The sequence below is a fragment of the Balaenoptera physalus genome (genome assembly GCF_965194825.1).
Source record: "Balaenoptera physalus genome assembly, chromosome: 3".
In the NCBI taxonomy this organism is placed as follows: domain Eukaryota; kingdom Metazoa; phylum Chordata; class Mammalia; order Artiodactyla; family Balaenopteridae; genus Balaenoptera; species Balaenoptera physalus.
In genome coordinates this window covers 113742666-113760272 of record NC_138890.1, presented here as the reverse complement: position 1 = coordinate 113760272, position 17607 = coordinate 113742666, and the positions used below count along the sequence as shown (strand labels likewise).

Below are 17607 nucleotides of genomic sequence, written 5' to 3'. Positions count from 1 at the left end.
GTCTAAATTCAACTTTTCTAAATATTAGGTTTTTTTCTTAAAGGTATTCTATTTAACATAGGTGAGTAGGGTGATTCATAATCTGAGCTAGGGGAAGGCTGATCGAGTGAAGAAAAGTAGCAGCCTTGGTTCTAATTCTAGGAGGGCTTGAGGTGCTGAGGCTCATGACCTGCCAGTCATCACCTTGTCTTTGAAGATGGTAAAACAGTTCACCCATAACTCTAAATAGATGATTCTATGAAGGGTGGATGGCAAGAACCTTGCTGTCATTCAGAAGTAAGGTTTAAATTATTTTGCATACATCAAGTTTTGAGGTTAGAGATAATATCATTTTCTAACATAGGTTGCAGAAATCGACAGAAGTAAAAAGAGACCACTGGAGAGTGATGGGCCTGTTAAAAAGAAAGCAAAGAAAGTCCAAGAAAAGGAAAAAGGAAGTGATTCAGTAATGTCTGGGAACCCTGGTGAGTTCTGGGGCAATTTTTCTTCATTCTTACAAGTCATGACTCTGATATTCTCACATTCTCCTGAGGACAGAGGAGACTGTTGGAGTATTGGGCCATTTTTTCCTTTGTGGAGAAAGGTCTCCATTGTGCTTGAGTAGACTGGCCCCTTCATAAGGGGTGTTGTGGGTAAGAGGTTGGGGGAGTGGAGGTAAGAGCTGGAGTTCTGCAATTTGGCTGTAGTTCTCCCAATTTTCTCTCTTATTCCCTCTAGCAAATTTTTGTCTTGATTATAAAAGTAAAACGTTCTTGTTATAAAAATTTCAAACAATACAGAAATATAGAAGGTGGACAGTAAAAGACCTCATAATCTCTCCCTTTCAGTAAGGGCTACTGCTAATTTTTGGGGGTGCTGTGCATTCTTCCACGTTTTTCTGTTTATACACATCTATATGTACTCAAATAGACCCCAAAATTAGTTAACTAATAATAATATTTTAAAAATTTTATTATACTATATATACTAATTTGCAACTGTTTTTTTCCACTTAGCAGAACATTTTGAACAATTTTCAATGTCAGGACATGTAGATCTACCCTGTCCTTTTTAATCATGGAGCTGCTTTTTCTGTATGCTAAAGGGTTTTGGGTAAAACCACTATTCCTGAGCTGTTGGACTTCTAGAGGAGGTATTGGATACAGATGGTTGAGCAGATTTTTCTCTAGTTTTTGGCCTCAGACAATTTGTGATAGGGGAGGACAGAAAATGCTTCTTTCTTCATTATCCCCAGGAAATTAGGTAAAGAAAATGAGACAAAACCAAAAAAAAAGTTTCAATTTAGTGGATCAAGAGGTAAAATTTGGATTTAGGGTTAACATGAAGAAAGACTTAGTATGAAATAACTATAGAAACGGAGACGTATGGTTAAAGAGAAGGATAAATCTGATGATACCCTTTTTCTCCTCCTACCTGAAGGGGCCATGACTAGAGGCATGACTTGACAGAATTTGCATTTTCCAGGGTTGTCTACCTTTTTTTGCTTCATTACTCTACAGGGACCTGATCTATTCAGTTTTTCAGTAAATTCGTCAAACTGTTAATGAACCCTCTGTTTGCCTTCCATTGTTCTACAGGCTTTTTGTAGTTCTTTTATTCTTCCAAACAACCCTTGCTGTCCTCCTTTTTAGAAGAGGTGGGTGATAGGTGAGGATTGAGGGTTACCACACTTAAGGAACTTTTCCAGGCACCCAGGAGAGCTGAGGTGGAAAAGGGGCAACAGACTTGGAATGTTTTGAAATAAGACCTTTGCTACTTGGTAAAAATCACACTCAGGAAGAAGAAAGAGCTTTCACCAGTCAAACGCTGGGTGATTGCTCCACCTCGGGTTTTTTTTTTTTAAATAACAGATTAAGATATAATCACATGTTATACAATTCACCCATTTACCATGTACAATTCAATGACTTTTAGTATATTCACAGAATTGTGCAGCCCTCATTAAGTCAATTTTAGAACATTTTCATCACCCCCAAAGGAAACTCAGTACCCAATAGCAGTCACTTCCCATTTTCCCCAAGCAGCGCCCCCTTCACCGACCTAAGCAACCACGTATCTATTTTCTGTCTATAGATTTGCCTATTCTGAACATGTCATATAAATGGAATCGTACAGTATGTGGCCTTTTTGTCTGGTTTCTTTCACTTAGCATAATGTTTCCAAGGTTCATCCATGTTGTAGCATGTATCGGTACCTCCTTCCTTTCAAAAGTTGTTTTGATTTAATTTCTTTTTATTGTGGTAAAATACACGGAACATAAAATTTTCATCTTAACCATTTTTAAGTGTACAGTTCAATTAAGTGCATTCATAATTTTGTACAACCATTACATCCATCCATCTCTGGAATTCTTTTCGTCTTGCAGAATTGAAACTCTATAGCCATTAAATAATAGCTCCACATTCCCCCCTCCCCCAGTCCCTGGCCATCACCATTCTACTTTCTATGATTTTGAGTACTCTAAATTACATCATTCCTTTTTATTGTTGAATAATATGCCATTATATGGATCCACTTCAGTTCTTAATTCTTCAATTTATAAGCTCTTTTTTATACCTAGGATCCACAGGGGAAGGAAGCTTTTATACTCACAAGGAAACTTGATACATTTGAAAAGTGATTTAAATATGTGTTTTGAAAACAAATTGAATAATAATAAAAAGGTAAAACATACATTTGAAAAGAAATTCAAATATATATCTCTAAAAGAAGAGAAGTCACAGTAAACTAGGTAAAGTATATATTAGAAAAGTCCTATATTTAAGAAGAAAGGGAGTTATAGTATTCTTTCAAAGGTTCTTAACCTTTAGCATTTGTGCCATCAAGGTGTTTTTGGTGTTTTTTAATTATGGTGTTGATTTCCCTAATATGTCTTTTTTCCTCTGGCTGCTTTTACGATTTTGTATTTATCACTGGTTTGCCCACATTTGATTTTGATGGGCCTTACTCTAGTATTTAAAAAAATTTTTATTTCTTCGTTAATCTTTATCCTGTTTGGAGTTCATTTAAAGCTTCTTGAGTTCCATGGGTTTATAGTTTTCATCAAATTTGGAAGAATTTTTTGGCCACTTTTTTCTCAAATTTTTTTTCTGTCTCTTCCCTTTCTCTTCTTCTGAGAGTTTATTAATAGGGATGCTAGATTACTTAACATTATCCCTCAAATAAGGAAGCTGTTTTCACTTATTTTCCAGTATTATTTCCCCTTCTGCTTCATTTTGGATTGATTCTCCTGCTGTATTTTCAAGTTCAGTGATATTTTTTTCCTGTAGTATCTAATATGACATAAATTTAATTCAGTGAAATGTTCAGTTCAGATATTGTGTATTTCATCTCTAGAAGTTCTATATTGTTCTTTTTAAAAAATCTCCCATTTTTCTCTGTGAATTGTATTTCAGTAAAGCTGTTACCAAACAAAAACCTTCCATTCTGCTCCTCTTTATTTTTTCCTTTTCATTCTTGATTATATGGAACATGTTTATGTGTTTTCATGTCATTATATGCTAATTCTGTCATCTCTATCATTTCTGGTTTTGTACACCTTGACTGATTTTTCTACTTTTTGCAAGTTTAGTAATTAATTATTTGGATTGCATTTTGTTTTTTAAATTTATTTATTTTTGGCTGCGTTGGGTCTTCGTTGCTGCGTGCGGGCTTTCTCTAGTTGCAGCGAGCGGGGGCTACTCTTCCTTGCTGTGTGCATGCTTCTCATTGCGGTGGCTTCTCTTGTTGCAGAGCACGGGCTCTGGGCACGTGGGCTTCAGTAGTTGTGGTGTGTGGGCTCAGTAGTTGTGGCTCACAGGCTCTAGAACGCAGGCTCAGTAGTTGTGGTTCACGGGCTTCGTTGCTTCATGGCATGTGGGATTTTCCTGGACCAGGGATGGAACCCCTGTGCCCTGCATCGGCAGGTGGACTCCCAACCACTGTGGCACCAGGGAAGTCCTGATAATAAGTATTTTGAACTTTGTGTTGTTGTGTGCTGGGATTTGTGTTTCTTTAAAGAATGTTGAATTTTGTTCTGGCAAGTAGTTAAATTCCTTGTGGATCAGTTTGATCTTTTTAGGGATTGTTTTTAAGCTTTGGAAGAGAAGGTCTAGAGTAGCCCCGTTCTTAAGCCTTGACTTTTCTAGAGTTGGGAAAGGATGCATAGTTGCAGTAGCACACCATTATATAGTATTTACACCATGCAGAGACAATGTTAATAATCTTTAGATTATAGATAGTAGTAAAATGTAATAAAAGTTTTAGGAAGCAGTGAGGTCTGAGTATTCATTGCCTTTGTTTTTAATGTAATTCATTTAATTGTAAGTTTATATACTGTAACATAATAGCTGTGTTTTACAACTGGCTCACAAAGTTCTTGAAGATTTCACTTACCAGTATGAGCTGGCTCCCCTTGTCTCTCTGTGTGGGCTAATTTGAGCTTCCTCATAGCATGGTGGCTGGTTTCCAAGAATGAGTATCCTGAGAGAGAGCCAGACAGAAGCTGTATTGTCTTTCACAGTCTAGCTTTGGAAGTTATATAGTGTCACTTCTGCCATACTCTGTTGGTTGAATTAGTTACAAAGGCCTGCGTGGGTTCAAGGGGAAGGAACATGGATCCCACCTTTCAGTGCAGGAGTGTCAGCATCACATAGGAAAGACATATGGGATGGAATAGATATATGTCTGGCTACCTTTGGTAAATAAAATCTCCCCAGATTCAGACTTGACTTTTTGTTATTATTCTTATTTTAATTACAGATAAACATAGTGTAGAACTCTGTCTCAAATGCATTTTGATAAATACAAATATCCATTATCTTAATACTATATAAATGTGGACTTTCCAAAATCAATTAAAGATATTATAAAACATAGCCAGAGTATATAAAAATAAGATACAATTTTTTAAAAAGACCCAGGAAATGTATCAGATATTATACCCTTAAACCATATCCAGAAAGTTCAAATTGAAATTTGCCTTAAATTCATATAGTTTCTCGTTTACCCTAGACCATTTTATAAAAGACATCGATTAATATTTATAATTATTACACACTGCAATTAATATCCTAACATCAAAGCTACTTAGTTATTTAGAATTTTTTTTTTAATTGAAGTATAGTTGATTTACAATGTTGTGTTAGATTCCGGTGTACAGCAAAGTGATTCAGTCATACATATTTTTTTTTTTTTCAGATTTTTTTCCCTTATAGGTTATTACAAAATATTGAGTATAGGTCCCTTGCTATACAGTAGGTCCTCATTGTTTATCTGTTTTATATATAGTAGTTTATATCTGCTAATCCCAAACTCCTAATTTATCCACACTGTGCCACCACCCCCTACCCCGGCCTTTGCCCTTTGGTAACGATAAGTTTGTTTTCTAACTCTGTGAGTCTGTTTCTGTTTTTGTAAATAAGTTCATTTGTATCACATTTTAGATTCCACATATAAGTGATATCATATGATATTTGTCTTTGTCTAACTTCACTTAGTATGATAATCTCTAGGTCCATCCATGTTGCTGCTAATGGCATTATTTCATTTTTTTTTTTTTTATGGCTGAGTATGAAGCTACTTAGTTTTAGTGAAAAAGTCAAATTTGTTCATGGAATGAAATATGCCATTCCCCAAATTCCCATTTTTGCATTCTGTAATGACTGCCTATTATACAGGGTAAGAAATTTTATCCAACAAACTTTCCATTTTCATTTTATGCTTAAAAAAAGAATCACCTTTTGACGTTTAAAACAACATGCCCCAATTTGGAATGAATATTTAAAAACAAGGGCACTAAGATTAAAAAATAAGTCTTTTAAAAGAAGAGGGAGGGCTTCCCTGGTGGCGCAGTGGTTGAGAGTCTGCCTGTTAATGCGGGGGACGCGGGTTCGAGCCTTGGTCTGGGAGGATCCCGCATGCCGCGGAGCGACTGGGCCCGTGAGCCACAACTACTGAGGCTGCGCGTCTGGAGCCTGTGCTCCGCAACAAGAGAGGCCGTGATAGTGAGAGGCCCGCGCACCGCGATGAAGAGTGGCCCCCGCTTGCCGCAACTAGAGAAAGCCCTCGCACAGAAACGAAGACCCAACACAGCCAAAAATACATAAATAAATAAATTTAAACGGGAAGGAAAATTAAAGTTTTAAGAAAACCCAAATGTATATGGCTAGGTTAAAAAAAAAAAAAAAAAAAGAAGAGGGAGTTCTGCCCTTTATCTGGGTTTCTGTTGTTAGACAAGATTTGAAACTGCCTCTTAAGTCTATTTATTTTTCTTTTTAAGACTCTCCTCCTTGACTTGTGTATTATTTTTATCTGCCTAAGCTTAAATATCTTCTTTTGAGCTTAAACCCTCAAAAACATTGGCTGTAAGTTATCTTCCCAAACAGAGAATTCTTGAGACCCTGAGATCTATGAACATGGATTTGTTGTTGTTTTTAATTCGTTATAGATGTTTAACACATGTAGAGAATCATAAGCTTGATAAATTTCACAAACTGAAGTCACCTATATAACTGTCACTTAGATCAAGAAACTATATTACTAGGACCCCCAGAAACCTCTCTGTGCTCCCTCCCGCTGACAACCCCTTCCCCCCACCAAGGATAACCACTGTCCTGACTTCAGTATAGATTGGTTTTGCCTGAACATTGTGTTTAATTTAACTGATTTAAAATATGTTTGTAATATTCCAAAGGTTTTTCTTTTTTTCCTTTTTTTAAGGTGAATTATTTTATCTGTAAAACAGATTCTTATACAGATTTTAAAAAATCTGTTGATAGTGGCACATATTTATATTTCAGCATCTACTCTGTGCTTTCTTCTAGATTAAAATTCTTTATTTAAAATATGATAATTCTTCTACCTCCGTGATCCTTCATAACCTAGGCCTAGAGGAGGAAGCCTGAGTAGAGAAAGTAACTATTATGTATTTCCATTTTATGGTACACAAAAAATTAAAGCTCAAACAGTGAAGGTGTTAATTCAGTGAAATATTTTTAGCGAGAAGTTTTTGGTCTATTTAACATGTTGGCACAGCAACCAATGGCCTTGTTTCTAGGGTATATCGTCTTAGGGGCTCAGGGACTTTAGTGATAATGCTGGCAAGTCTTAATCTCATATTGTGGCAATTTGATAGTTCATTTCATGGCATCGTCAGAAAAGGAAATAGTATAAGTGAGCTTTTAAGTATAGGAGCAGAATATGGAGGTTAAGGTTTATTTGGGTACTGTTAAACTAAAACAGGAGAACAGCCAATTATTTTACCAGCAAAATGGATTTATCTGGGAGCAGCTAAGAACTGCAGTTTAGGACATGCAACTGTGGCAAACCGCATGCAAGTTCAGCAAGGCAAAGGAGAGGAAACTCTTTTATAGAGGAGAAGAGGAATTTGGGAGGGTCATTGGAGGAAACTGGGAGTACAAAGTATAGTGGCTTTTCTTTGGCTGAGTTGTGACAGTCTCATTGGTTGAACTGTTGCCAGGCAAGGAGAAAATCTTCCTCCTGCTGGTGGTAGTAAACTAGTGTCACTTCTATAGGAGATGGAAGGTAAGTCTCTTCCTGTTGGGATCTGTATTGATGCTGGGTGGTATGTCCAGGAGAGCTCTCCCTGCTGGCCTCCCAACTCCATTTTAGGAGGTTTCCCTTTTAATTTTCATCGTACTCAGTTTTCCATGAGCCAGGTTTTTCACAGTAGTTACAGTCTTCCTCAAGGCCTAATGGAGGGACTGGTGCCTATATCTGTGTCCCTTCTTAGGCATGAGGGTTTCGTAGCTCTTGGGGGCTTTGCGCTTGAGAAGCCTTCCAATTTAGTGTTTTTCCTTGAGAGCCTTATGAGGTGTTAGAATCTCTCTTAGGTATCTGTGAGGAAGGCATGGAAGATTTTGGTTTTCCTGTGTAAGCTTCATTCTTCCCGCAGATAACATGTTCATATTTCCCCCTGGTTTTCTTTTAGATGGCTCAAGATATGATGGTCCTAGGAGCATTAAGAAAAAATTGTAATTTTGGGTAATTGCTTGTGTACCAGTTCTTTCTCTTATTTTATAGTTTAGGAATCATAATGGCTTGATATAAATGAACAAGTGTGGGACACCTTCTTTCCTAACTCTTGAGCTGTGGTGCTCTCATAGAAAGTCATTGTAGCCTAAGGATGAAAGATGGCTACACAGAAAAAGGAGAGAAAAAACTTTAAGAGATGTGGAAGGGTAGCAGAGAGGTTGTACAGAAGCATGGTCTCAATCCAGGATCTTTCTGAACCGACAGAAACCTTTCTGTATTGAGCATAACTCAAGGATGGAGCTTCATGGCGGAATCTTCCTTGGCAGTGGTGAGAGTAGGGTAGGGTGGGGAAGGGTGGTAAGGAGGAGGGCAAGAAAGTGAGCCATCAAGGGCTCTTCCCACATGCACGCTAAGTCCTTGCTGCACATCCAGCTGAGCAAACCCTGAAGTTTGTGGAAATAAGGCCATAGACATGGAATTTTTTGAAATATGAACTTTACTGTTTACTAAAAAAAAATAAACAATGGGAAGACAAGAGCAGAGCATTCACTAGCTAGAAGAGTCCGTGGCTACTTCACCTTAGTTTTTAACACTTCAGTTTTAGATATTCTTTTTTCACATGAGTGCAATTCCAAGACTTACACCCCACCCCCATCCCAGGAAAGTTTTTTTGTATCAATAGGGGGGAAGTCCTTATATAATATAAAAACTTACAGTATATGTTTGAAGAGTGATTCAAGTATACATCCTGAAAAGGGGAGAATAACAGTAAATAAGATGAATATATACATTTGAAAAGAGATTTCAAATATACATTTTTCTAGCTACAGGGTTTACAGGAGACAGGATAAAGTATAGATCTAAAAAGAGGTTTGAATATTAATATGAAAATATTTAAACTTTTAGAAATGAACAAAACCCAACTCTTGCCCTCAGAGTGTTTTTGCTTTAATGGGAAAGTAAGAGATAATAAATGCAGTCCCAGTTTCTTTATATTAAATAGTAATTACCTAATAGTATTGCTCTAAAGGGTGAAAAGATGTATTCTGGCATATAGTAGATACCCAATACATGGTAGTTTCCCTTATTTTATGGGTTGCTTGCTTATTAATAACTGCTAATTGGCAGAGTGTGATAAGTGCTGTAGAGAGATGCGATCTTGTTATAGGAACATAGAGAAAGAAAAGATGAGTTTGAACTGGGAGAATTAGCAGAATTCCATGAAAAAGTAGTTTTGAGATGGGTCTTGACGAAATGAGTACAATTTGCCATGTGAAAATTGGGGTCAAGGACATTCTGGGGAGAAAGAATAGCATGAGCAAAGCTGTGGAGGCAGGAAGGCACATGTCCTAGGGGTGGTGATCTGGTTTCCTTGGTGAATTCCTGGTGTCAGTGTCTTTAGGTCTTTCCCATGGAGCTGGTCAGTTTCCCCAGTCCAGAGCCTTGTGAGCTCCTACCTGGAGGGAGAGCTCTGGCTGCCTGTGTTCTGAGAGCTGGTGAGAAGAGGCTGGTTTCTCCGCATACAGTAAGCCTGTATTCACATCATTCTTATGGCTCAGGCACAGTACTGCATCTCACCTGTGCCTGTTTTGCCTTTTCCAGAGAAATCTCCAGTCTTCTTCTGAGGTAGAAGGAGGACAGTTACCCTTGAGTTTGGAGTGGGGTAGCGGTCTAGGGATTAAATTGTTTTGAACCAGTTCTGTTTATTTTAGAACCTCCCTTTTTTCCATTTCCAGAGCCACTGGTGCCCTGATTCTTGAGCCATTTAATAAGCATTTTGTGTTGTAAGTAGGATTGGTTCCTGGTTTTATATATTACTGATTTAGGGTTTAGCTTTCAGGTATGCTAAATTGGTTATTGCTTATCCATTTATCCTTCTAGCTTCAGATATTTTGCTTGCAGTTGTCACCTCTTCTTTTCTCTCTGCCCTGTTGTAGTTTTTAATGGGGTTTCAGGACCAAGTGAAATTAGATCTATGTTTCAATATGCCATCTTCACCCTGAACCCGAGGTTTCTTTATTTCCTTCTCACATTATAGTTAGATTCATTGCTTTAGTGAGAAGCTCCCTCTTTAAAAATCCTATGCTAATTATGAATTTGACATAATGAGATAAAATACTATTGTTATATTTTCTTCTGACTTGCTAAGAGCCAAAGAAACATCTGAGGACCAGGATCGTTTTAAAGTCTCTGGAAAAATTGAAAGAATTCTGCTGCGATTCTGCCCTTCCTCAAAATAGAGTCCAGACAGAGTCTCTTCAGAAGAGATTTGCAGTTCTGCCAAAATGTACTGATTTTGATGATATCAATCTTCTACGTGCAAAGAATGCAGTTTCTTCTGAAGATTCCAAATCTCAAACTAGTCAAAAGGTATGTAACTCTTATATAGATGAATATTCAGTTACTTAGAACTGTAGGTTCTGAAGTGCCATTAGGTTTGTGGGTTCACTCAGGGCACTGGTTCCCAAACTTGGCTGATCATCCAAATTAGCTGAGGGAGCTTTAGCTTTTTAGTTTTTTTGTTTTTTTTAAAATTCCTGGAGATTGTGATTTACTATGTATTAAGGCAGGATGAATTGGTTTTATTAAAACAACACAAAACCAAAAAAACCTCCCAGCAGATTCTGATGTACAGCCTGGATTAGGAGCCACTGACTTGGGGGTATTCTTTATTGATAATACAAGCACAGTTTCTTATAGTCCTCCCTATAGTTTCCATGATTAGCCTGGAAAATCACAGTGAATAATTTATAGAGATGTTTTGAGGTTTTTAGTTGAAAGCTTGGCTGATATAATAAATTCAGAGTTTAACCAAATGTATATGGCTACCTTACTTCTTCCACTGTTTTGTGATTATTAGTATTTTTCACCGTTGCAAAATCAGGGAATTTAACTCTTGATCCATCATTGAAATCTATAATTCAGAATTAGTGGTTCTCAGCCCAGCTTTAAATTAGAATCACCTTACTGTCATAATTTTGTATGGTGACAGTTAGTTACTGGATTTATGATCACTTCATAATGTATTTGATTATCAGATCACTATGTTGTACACCTGATACTAACATAATATTGTATGTCAACTATACGTCCATAAAAAAAAATACCAATAGTAAGAACCCTTCTTCAGAATCATGTTTAGTTAGTTTTCATGGAAAACTGGGCATGGATATCATTTAAAAGCTCTCATTTTAATGTGTAGCCATGATCAGAAACCATGGAATTAGAGAACTAGTTCTTTACTTTTTTCTTATGAGTCATTTAAATCTAATGAAAACTATGGATTCGTTACTCAGAAAAATACTCAGACCAACACAGTTTTGTATCTAATTTTCAGAAGTTCACACTCCTTCCCACAAAGTCCAGATTCTTGAACTCCTCCTTCAGCCAGGCCATAAGATCCATTGACTTATTTTACATCATCAGAAAAAAAGTTGCTTTGTTTTTATTTTTAATCTTTTTTTAATACTTAGAAGCAGTTCACCTGAGTGTAGTGGTCATAAAGTATAGAGGTCAAAAAGTTTGTCTATATATGTTCACTTTATTAATTGGAGAATTTATCCTAGGGTCTCATGAGATTTACTGTTGGTTTATACATAAAATGACCAACTTGGCATTTCTGATTCACAGCACATTAGAAGTAACCAGTTAGAAGGGACACCTAGAAATAGGTCCTGAAATTCCCATTTTATTATTCTGATCATCCTCAATTGTCAAGACAAAGTTAAATTGAGTTCAGAATGCTGTCTCTGGGAATATGAAAAAGAGTATATCTGAGAAATATTTTCACCCAAATGGTGGGGAAAAAAAGTTGCTTAATACTCAGGTATACAGATTGACTTGTTTATTCGTATCCCATATGGTTAAAACTATTTGCTGGATTCCTACTTTCATTCCATATATGAATAAGGTATAAAGTAAGGACTTTCTTTTTCCAGGAAATATATTTTTTTAAGTATTCATTAAGTTTTGCAATATGTGGTTTTCCTGGATTTTAGATAACAGTCAGGGAAATGAAGTAGAAAATCCATCATAATTAAAAGCAAATGCATTCTCCAACCTGGTATATTACCCACTTTTCTCCTGCCACGCCTGTCCATACCTTACCAGATCTCATTGCTCATCTTTGGAGGTTTGCTTGGCTACGTTATTCAGATAAACTGTGTCTCTACCTGCTATTCCAGCTAAGCTGAATTTTTTAAACCTTTAGCAACTGCAACTGTAAAGAACGTCTTCCTGGGCTTTCCTTGGACTGTGGTCCCCTCCCAGGGCCATATAAGACGTTTCTCTTTCTCTCTTCTCTGCCTCTGCTGGTCACTAGTCTTTTAGGCCATATTTTTAATTTCAGGGGTAGCTGTAAGTTTTTAGATGTTGGCATGACCCAGTGACAGTTAATTAGAAGCTGGATTTATCCTGTTGACAAAAATAATTAATCAATAGTCAATCTAAGAAAGAAGTGAAAAATTTTATTTGAGCCAACCTGAGGATTATAACCCGGGAGGCAGTCTCTCAGAGAGCTCTGAGAACTGTTCCAAAGAAGTAAAGGGGGAGGCCAGCATATATGTGATTTGGGCAAAGGGGGTATGTGCACTCAAGCACACATCTCGGTAGAAGGTTGCTGCTAGTCACAAGGAACAGACATCTTAGTTAATGATTTTAGTGCTTTTCTAAGTATGGGATGATGCAAGAATCCAGGTTTATAAAAAAATTTCTCCTGAAAATATATAACTGTCTGAGGGCAAGTTTCACAAAGTGCCTCATCCTGATCTTCTTCCTAAATTCCTTTCAGGGTGTAATATAGGTCAGCAACCACAGTAGCTAATGACTTCATTCTTGTAGAATTGGGTGATGAGCCAACAGTCTTTATTTTATAATCGGTTCCCTTTCGGTCTTAATTTCAACTAAGGTTTGGGAGGCATTTTGTGATCAATCTGTCCTGTGGCGCTAGGAATACTCATTTTCAGGTCAGGCAAGGATTTTGTTGATAGGCCACTCACTGTGCTGTTACTGGACTAGGCCCTGTTAACAGTAGCTGAAAGCCTCTGAACCACCTGTCTTATAGTCTGTTACGGTCTAAAAAAAGATTCCCTCTTATTGCTTCTTCCCATATCTCGAGTTACACTATTAAAATCACTGATCATATAGGACTGTATATTTTGTCAGTCGTTTTAAGTTGCCTAATCATTATTAATTTTATTGGAGGCTCAGTCATACATTTGGTAACACAAGAAACAATTATCTTATAAAATAGGCAGAATATAAGTAATGTAGCTAGTAACATTAATAAGGTCAGAAGTAAGTATTTAAGCTAAGGAAACTTCCATTAGGTGCCCAGTATCTCCCCAGGTCGTCTGACCGGTATGTTATGCACCAATGGCTATCTTTAAGGAAAATGGTATGTTGGCTTTGTATATAAAGTTCACCATAGATGTCTGTGTGTACGAGGCGAGCGGGGGGTCATTGTGACCCCCTACAGGATTGCGAAAAAAATGTTAACTTCCAAGGAGTTATAAGGCTGGCACCAGAAGGAGGAAAATTGATCTTAATGGTTGAGCAGGTATTTCTGCTAAACCTAAGCATAAGGCAGATAGATGGACAATGCACACTGAAGGGGAGGGAGGGGGCCAAAATGGGGAGAGAAAAATTTTATGTTTAGATTTTTCTTGCCTTGCCTTAAAATATGAATTTTTATGTCATCAATTGTACAGATTTGTTTCATTTTACCTTAATAAGTCTCAGAAGCAAGGAATTTGCTTTAAGCTGTGCACTGGATTTAATTATGGTTTTCATACAGACAGGTGGATATCAGGAATACTAATGTTGAAAATGTAACCTTGTGCTTTATGCTTTCCAAAAGCTGTTTCTCATCTCTCTTTACCAAACAAATTGTGATTCTTTCTTGGAATAAAGATTATGGAATATACTATCTTTTAGACTGTACTTGGAAATTTAAACATTAAGTGCAGCTTTAGCTGCTGGCATGCTTGTTGAAAGTGGTTTTGCCTTACCGCTGAGAGAGACAGATCGATGCCTGATGACTTTTTGTGCCTTACATATCTGGGAATAAAGAAAAGAAAATGGTTAATTATAATTTGTTTAATGAAATCCAATTTAAAAAGAAATATAGAAAGCTTTTCTAGTTTAGGCTTTCAAAATTTGCTCAAATAATTATACAGTAGTTTAGTTTGGCTCACTTTTTTAAGTCATTTACTTTGAAAAAATTCCAAACCTGCAAGAAAATTTGCCTAATATATGATATACTCTTGTAAACTTTTCACTTGGATTCACCAATTAGCTTTGTGCCAAATTTATGTTCTGGAACTATTATTACAGTTAATACTTTTTAAACTATAAAAATCTTTTGGTTGCCAGGACAAGACACTCAGTCATTTTGGATCATCACATAGCAATTATGAAAACTTACAGAAAACTTCTGATTCTAAACCATCTAACAAACGGACCAAAAGCATCTACACCCCCTTAGAATTACAATACTTAGAAATGAAGCAGCAGCAGAAAGATGCAATTTTGTGTGTGGAATGTGGATATAAGTATAGATTCTTTGGGGAAGATGCAGAGGTAAGTTGTTTTCTCAGATACTGTTTCCTGTTTTTTTGTCCAGCCTTAAATATTTTCCAGTGTTTTTATTTCATTTTCTGACCTTATGGAGAAGCTAATGTGATCAATTACCTTCAAAAATGCTTTCATTTAAAGTAAAAACTAAAAATAGACACAAACAAACTTGGTGGATGCTAGATTTGTGGGGAAGGAAGTGAGGGGTCCCTATTGGAATGTTCGTGCTTATTCTCCATGGTGCTGGCCCAGTACCTTTCATCCATCGAAAGTAAATTGTGAATGAACCATAATCATGTGAGTATTCCTAATGAAGACTCAAGCAAGAAAAAAAAAATTGAGATGTACAGAAATTCCTCTTTTTACCCTTAATTTATGAATTTTCATAGCCAGGAACATAGTTAAATCTCAGTGGAAGAGCACATTTAACTCTGCCAGCCACCAACAAGTGTGTGAAGTCTTACAGGTCTCTGTATGTCAGCTGTTTTGCTATCTTAGTCTAAGTTGGGTTTGTATTTAATTTGAGGTGTTTGATGTAGGCCTAAGTTAAGAAGGTTAAAAGTAAATTTGAGCATTTAGGGGCAAGCTTAGGCTTGGTATTGCTGATGGTGCTGTTGAGGTCATGAATGATTGTGATGACCCCTTAGTTTTAGGCCTGGTTGGATAGTACATCTTCAGAGAGTGATGAGGTGGCTCGTCTGCCACCTCATGGATGGGAAGTGGAGACCTGGCCAACTTCTGTTCTTCTGGTGTCCTAAGTCCTGTGGCAGGAAAGTGGTGTTCTCCAGTTCAGATGGCATGATGCTCTCTTCTGTGTCATGAAATTAGACTTTGAAACAGCATCCGCTTGTTTCCTGAGGACAGGAACCACGTGGTTGGCCTCCTGTAGATGAAGGGGTGAAAGGAAGTGCTGTTCTCTGCCCTTCTCTCTAGGTTGAGTGCTGAATTCAGCCTTGACCACAGTAAAGACTGACGTCTTCTTGCCCTGCAGTGATGAACTAATACAGTTCAGAGACGGGTGATACAGGGGAGTGAGAGTGTAGGAATGACTCCAATCTCGTGGCTCCAGTGGGCAATATCTAGGCCCTGGGACTTTGTAGAAAAACGTAGGGAATCAGGTGGTGCTGCCTGATTCTGCATTCCTATCATTCATGCATCATTAAGTAGCTAACCAGACCAGGGGGTTCTCTTCTCACTTCCTCAAAGATGCCCTCTGTCCAAGGAGGTTCATCATTTACGTATACTCTGTGGTATCTCCTAATTTTCAGTTATTTGCATGTGCTAAGTAGCAAATTCTTATTCTATTTCAGTCTCATGCTCTCTGTATTGTGCAGGGAAAGCTCAGCACTTTTAAGGTTTTGATAGATCTAAGGACATAAAAGAAAACCTGTCATATTTTTCTGAGTTGTTCATAAATATAGATGTTGGCTTTGAGGTTAGGCCATGGACACTGTTAAAAAAAAGATAAAACCATAGGCTTCTACACAGCAAATGTCTTTTAAACTTTTTATTGACATACGGCACAGAAAAGTGCACAAATCCTAAATGTACACCTTGATGGATTTTTAACAAAGTGAACAAACACTGCACAGGGAATCTGGAAGTAGAAATTTATTGATATTTTCTTCTTGAATTTTTTTAGATTGCAGCCCGGGAGCTCAATATCTATTGCCATTTAGATCACAACTTTATGACAGCAAGCATACCTACTCACCGGCTGTTTGTTCACGTACGCCGCCTTGTGGCCAAGGGATATAAGGTCAGCTTTGGCTTCAACTTGTGGGAAAAGGGGATTGGAGTCTCTTCCAGAGAGGGAAATGTTTTCTAAGATGGTAGGCTATAACTGGTTTTGGAATTTGGTATTTTGGAGAAATTAAAATTTGTCATAATTATTGGCAGTATAGCTCCTTGAGTTTTTAACATATTAGATATTTAGGGTAAAAAGTTTTTCAACTCTGTGATGGAGTGTTTCTTAGTGATTTATCCACACTTGCAAGGTCCTTGTGATACTTATTACTTAAGCCCTACCTCTGGACATTGTGGACTAATTTGTTTATTTTATATGTTTCAGAATTAACCTTTCAAAATCTAGAATTAATGTTTTGTTAACAAATTTTCCATCATATTTGATATGCAGTATTTCTTACTTTTGTTGAAGGTGGGAGTTGTGAAACAAACTGAAACAGCTGCGTTAAAAGCCATTGGGGACAACAAAAGTTCAGTCTTTTCCCGGAAATTAACTGCTCTTTATACAAAGTCTACACTTATTGGAGAAGATATCCTTTTCGAATAGGAATTGTTTTTCTTAAATGTTACAAGGGCTTTGTTTTAAATAGCATTTTTTAAAACTGTTCTTTGATTGGATACCTTTGCCTTCTGCCTTTGATTGGATAATAGTTGTCTGTTCTCATGAATCTTATATCTTAGGGAAGATAAGGCATGTAACTGATCAGAATAAATCAGAAGAATAAATGCTCTATGGAAGAGTTTTGCATAAAGCAAAAATGCCCAGGAAAATGAACCATTATTTTAAGGGAGAAAAGCTAATGGGAATGTAGCATTTGTTTTTCTTTAATAATTATTACATGTAAATCCTTTAGTCAAGCTGGATGATGCTGTTAATGTCGATGAGATAATGACTGATACTTCTACCAGCTATCTTCTGTGTATCTGTGAAAATAAGGAAAATGTTAAAGACAAAAAAAAAGGGAACGTTTTCATTGGACTTGTGGTAAGTACTTTGTAGGTGAAGAATGAATGATAGGGACTTCCCTGGTGGTGCAGTGGTTAAGAATCCGCCTGCCAGTGCAGGGGACACAGGTTCAGGCCCTGGTCCGCGAAGATCCCCCATGCTGCGGAGCAACTAAGCCCGTGCGCCACAACTACTGAGCCTCCACTCTAGAGCCCGCGAGCCACAACTACTGGGCCTGTGCACCTAAAGCCTATGCTCCACAACAAGAGAAGCCACCGCAATGAGAAGCCTGTGCACCACAACGAAGAGTAGCCCCCACTCGCGGCAACTAGAGAAAGCCTGTGCGCAGCAACGAAGACCCAGTGCAA

At 37.3% G+C, this 17607-nt stretch overlaps 1 protein-coding gene and 1 long non-coding RNA gene across 2 annotated transcripts in view; one reads left to right on the top strand and one right to left on the bottom strand.

The window, feature by feature from the left end:
• The window catches only part of MSH3 (mutS homolog 3), a gene marked incomplete at its 5' end in the record, with an annotated part of 186445 nt that overhangs the window by 1120 nt on the left and 167718 nt on the right, over positions 1-17607 (top strand). Inside the window, 6 exon segments of the mRNA XM_082458025.1 lie at positions 344-464; positions 10124-10344; positions 14347-14553; positions 16190-16306; positions 16706-16825; positions 17135-17278. Coding sequence (XP_082314151.1) covers positions 344-464; positions 10124-10344; positions 14347-14553; positions 16190-16306; positions 16706-16825; positions 17135-17278 — 930 coding nt within the window.
• LOC309659071 overlaps positions 1-17607 on the bottom strand; it is a 128705-nt gene that overhangs the window by 104969 nt on the left and 6129 nt on the right. The gene's annotated exons all lie outside the window — the stretch shown is intronic.